This window comes from Helobdella robusta (assembly GCF_000326865.2).
Source record: "Helobdella robusta unplaced genomic scaffold HELROscaffold_81, whole genome shotgun sequence".
Lineage (NCBI taxonomy): Eukaryota > Metazoa > Annelida > Clitellata > Rhynchobdellida > Glossiphoniidae > Helobdella > Helobdella robusta.
The window spans coordinates 540,898-542,002 of record NW_008705469.1 but is presented as its reverse complement, the minus strand read 5'-3'; the positions used below and the strand labels follow the sequence as shown (position 1 = coordinate 542,002).

Genomic DNA, 1,105 nt, shown 5'->3' with positions numbered 1-1,105 from the left:
TACGAAAAGTTCTGTTTTTCAAGGATAATAATGTATATGTATATATATGTATATAAGTGTGTACATATTTCATTAACATTGATACATTTTCTCCTATTGACAATTTTATTTTATCATTGAGAAGCAATTTTGAACTGCACGGTGGCCGAGCCCACAAGAATTAATTTTCTTTTTTTGGTCTCCGAATCATTCATGCTTTTGTTTTGTTTGATTGAATAAAAGTGATTTGATTGATTTGATTTGATACATTGATGTTTGACGGTTCAGTGTCACTCATCATGTTTTGGTTTTAACATACATACATACATACATACATACAATATACAATACAATACAATATATTTTATTTGACCTCAAAAAAAAACATAAAATTAAGATACAGGATGACTGTGAGGAGTCCGCATGTGACTCATCGAGCACAGCCACCTTTACAAGAAATTTCTAATTAATAATATCAATCATGAGACGAGATGAGTTAGTATGTTTGATGTGTCAATGATTACAAGTATGTATGAATAAATGTGAATGAGTGTGAAAGAATGTGAAAGAGTATGAATGAGTGTGAATGATGAAAACATTAGATGATTATACTGAAGCGTTCAGTAAAATATTTTTCAGTTTTTTTCTAAATGTTGCCTTCACTTTTGTATATAAAACAGAATTTAAATCAAAATTAATTATCAAATTATTCCATATCCGTGGTCCGTTGCATAAAATATGAAAAAATAAAATGTTTGTTTTCGATTTATTGCAACGAATTATGTTTCTGTGCCTATTTGTCAAAACAAAGTTATAATAATCACAAAAAACTTTGGGTAGCAGTCCTGCGTAATGTTTGAAAACAAAAGTAGCACAGTGATACATGTGAAGATTTCTGAAGTTTAAGTTGCTTGTTGAGAGAAATAAAATGTTTGTTGACGCATTGTATTTTGAGCAGGTGATGATTCTCATTCCTTTTTTCATGAGCATTTGCAACGGTTGTGTTAACGAGGGATAAGTTGATGCCCAGATGATGTTACAGTAGACGAGGTGAGGAAGGCATATTGAATTGTACAATAAATTTAGAGAGCGTCTTGGTAGAAAGAATTTGATTCTGTTGATGGCG

At 30.7% G+C, this 1,105-nt stretch overlaps 1 protein-coding gene across 1 annotated transcript in view; it reads left to right on the top strand.

The window, feature by feature from the left end:
- Nucleotides 1-907: 907 nt before the first annotated feature.
- HELRODRAFT_194533 (hypothetical protein) overlaps nucleotides 908-1,105 on the top strand; it is a gene marked incomplete at both ends in the record, with an annotated part of 4,896 nt that continues 4,698 nt past the window's right edge. Inside the window, one exon of the mRNA XM_009032490.1 lies at nucleotides 908-937. Coding sequence (XP_009030738.1) covers nucleotides 908-937 — 30 coding nt within the window. The remainder of the gene's footprint in view (nucleotides 938-1,105) is intronic.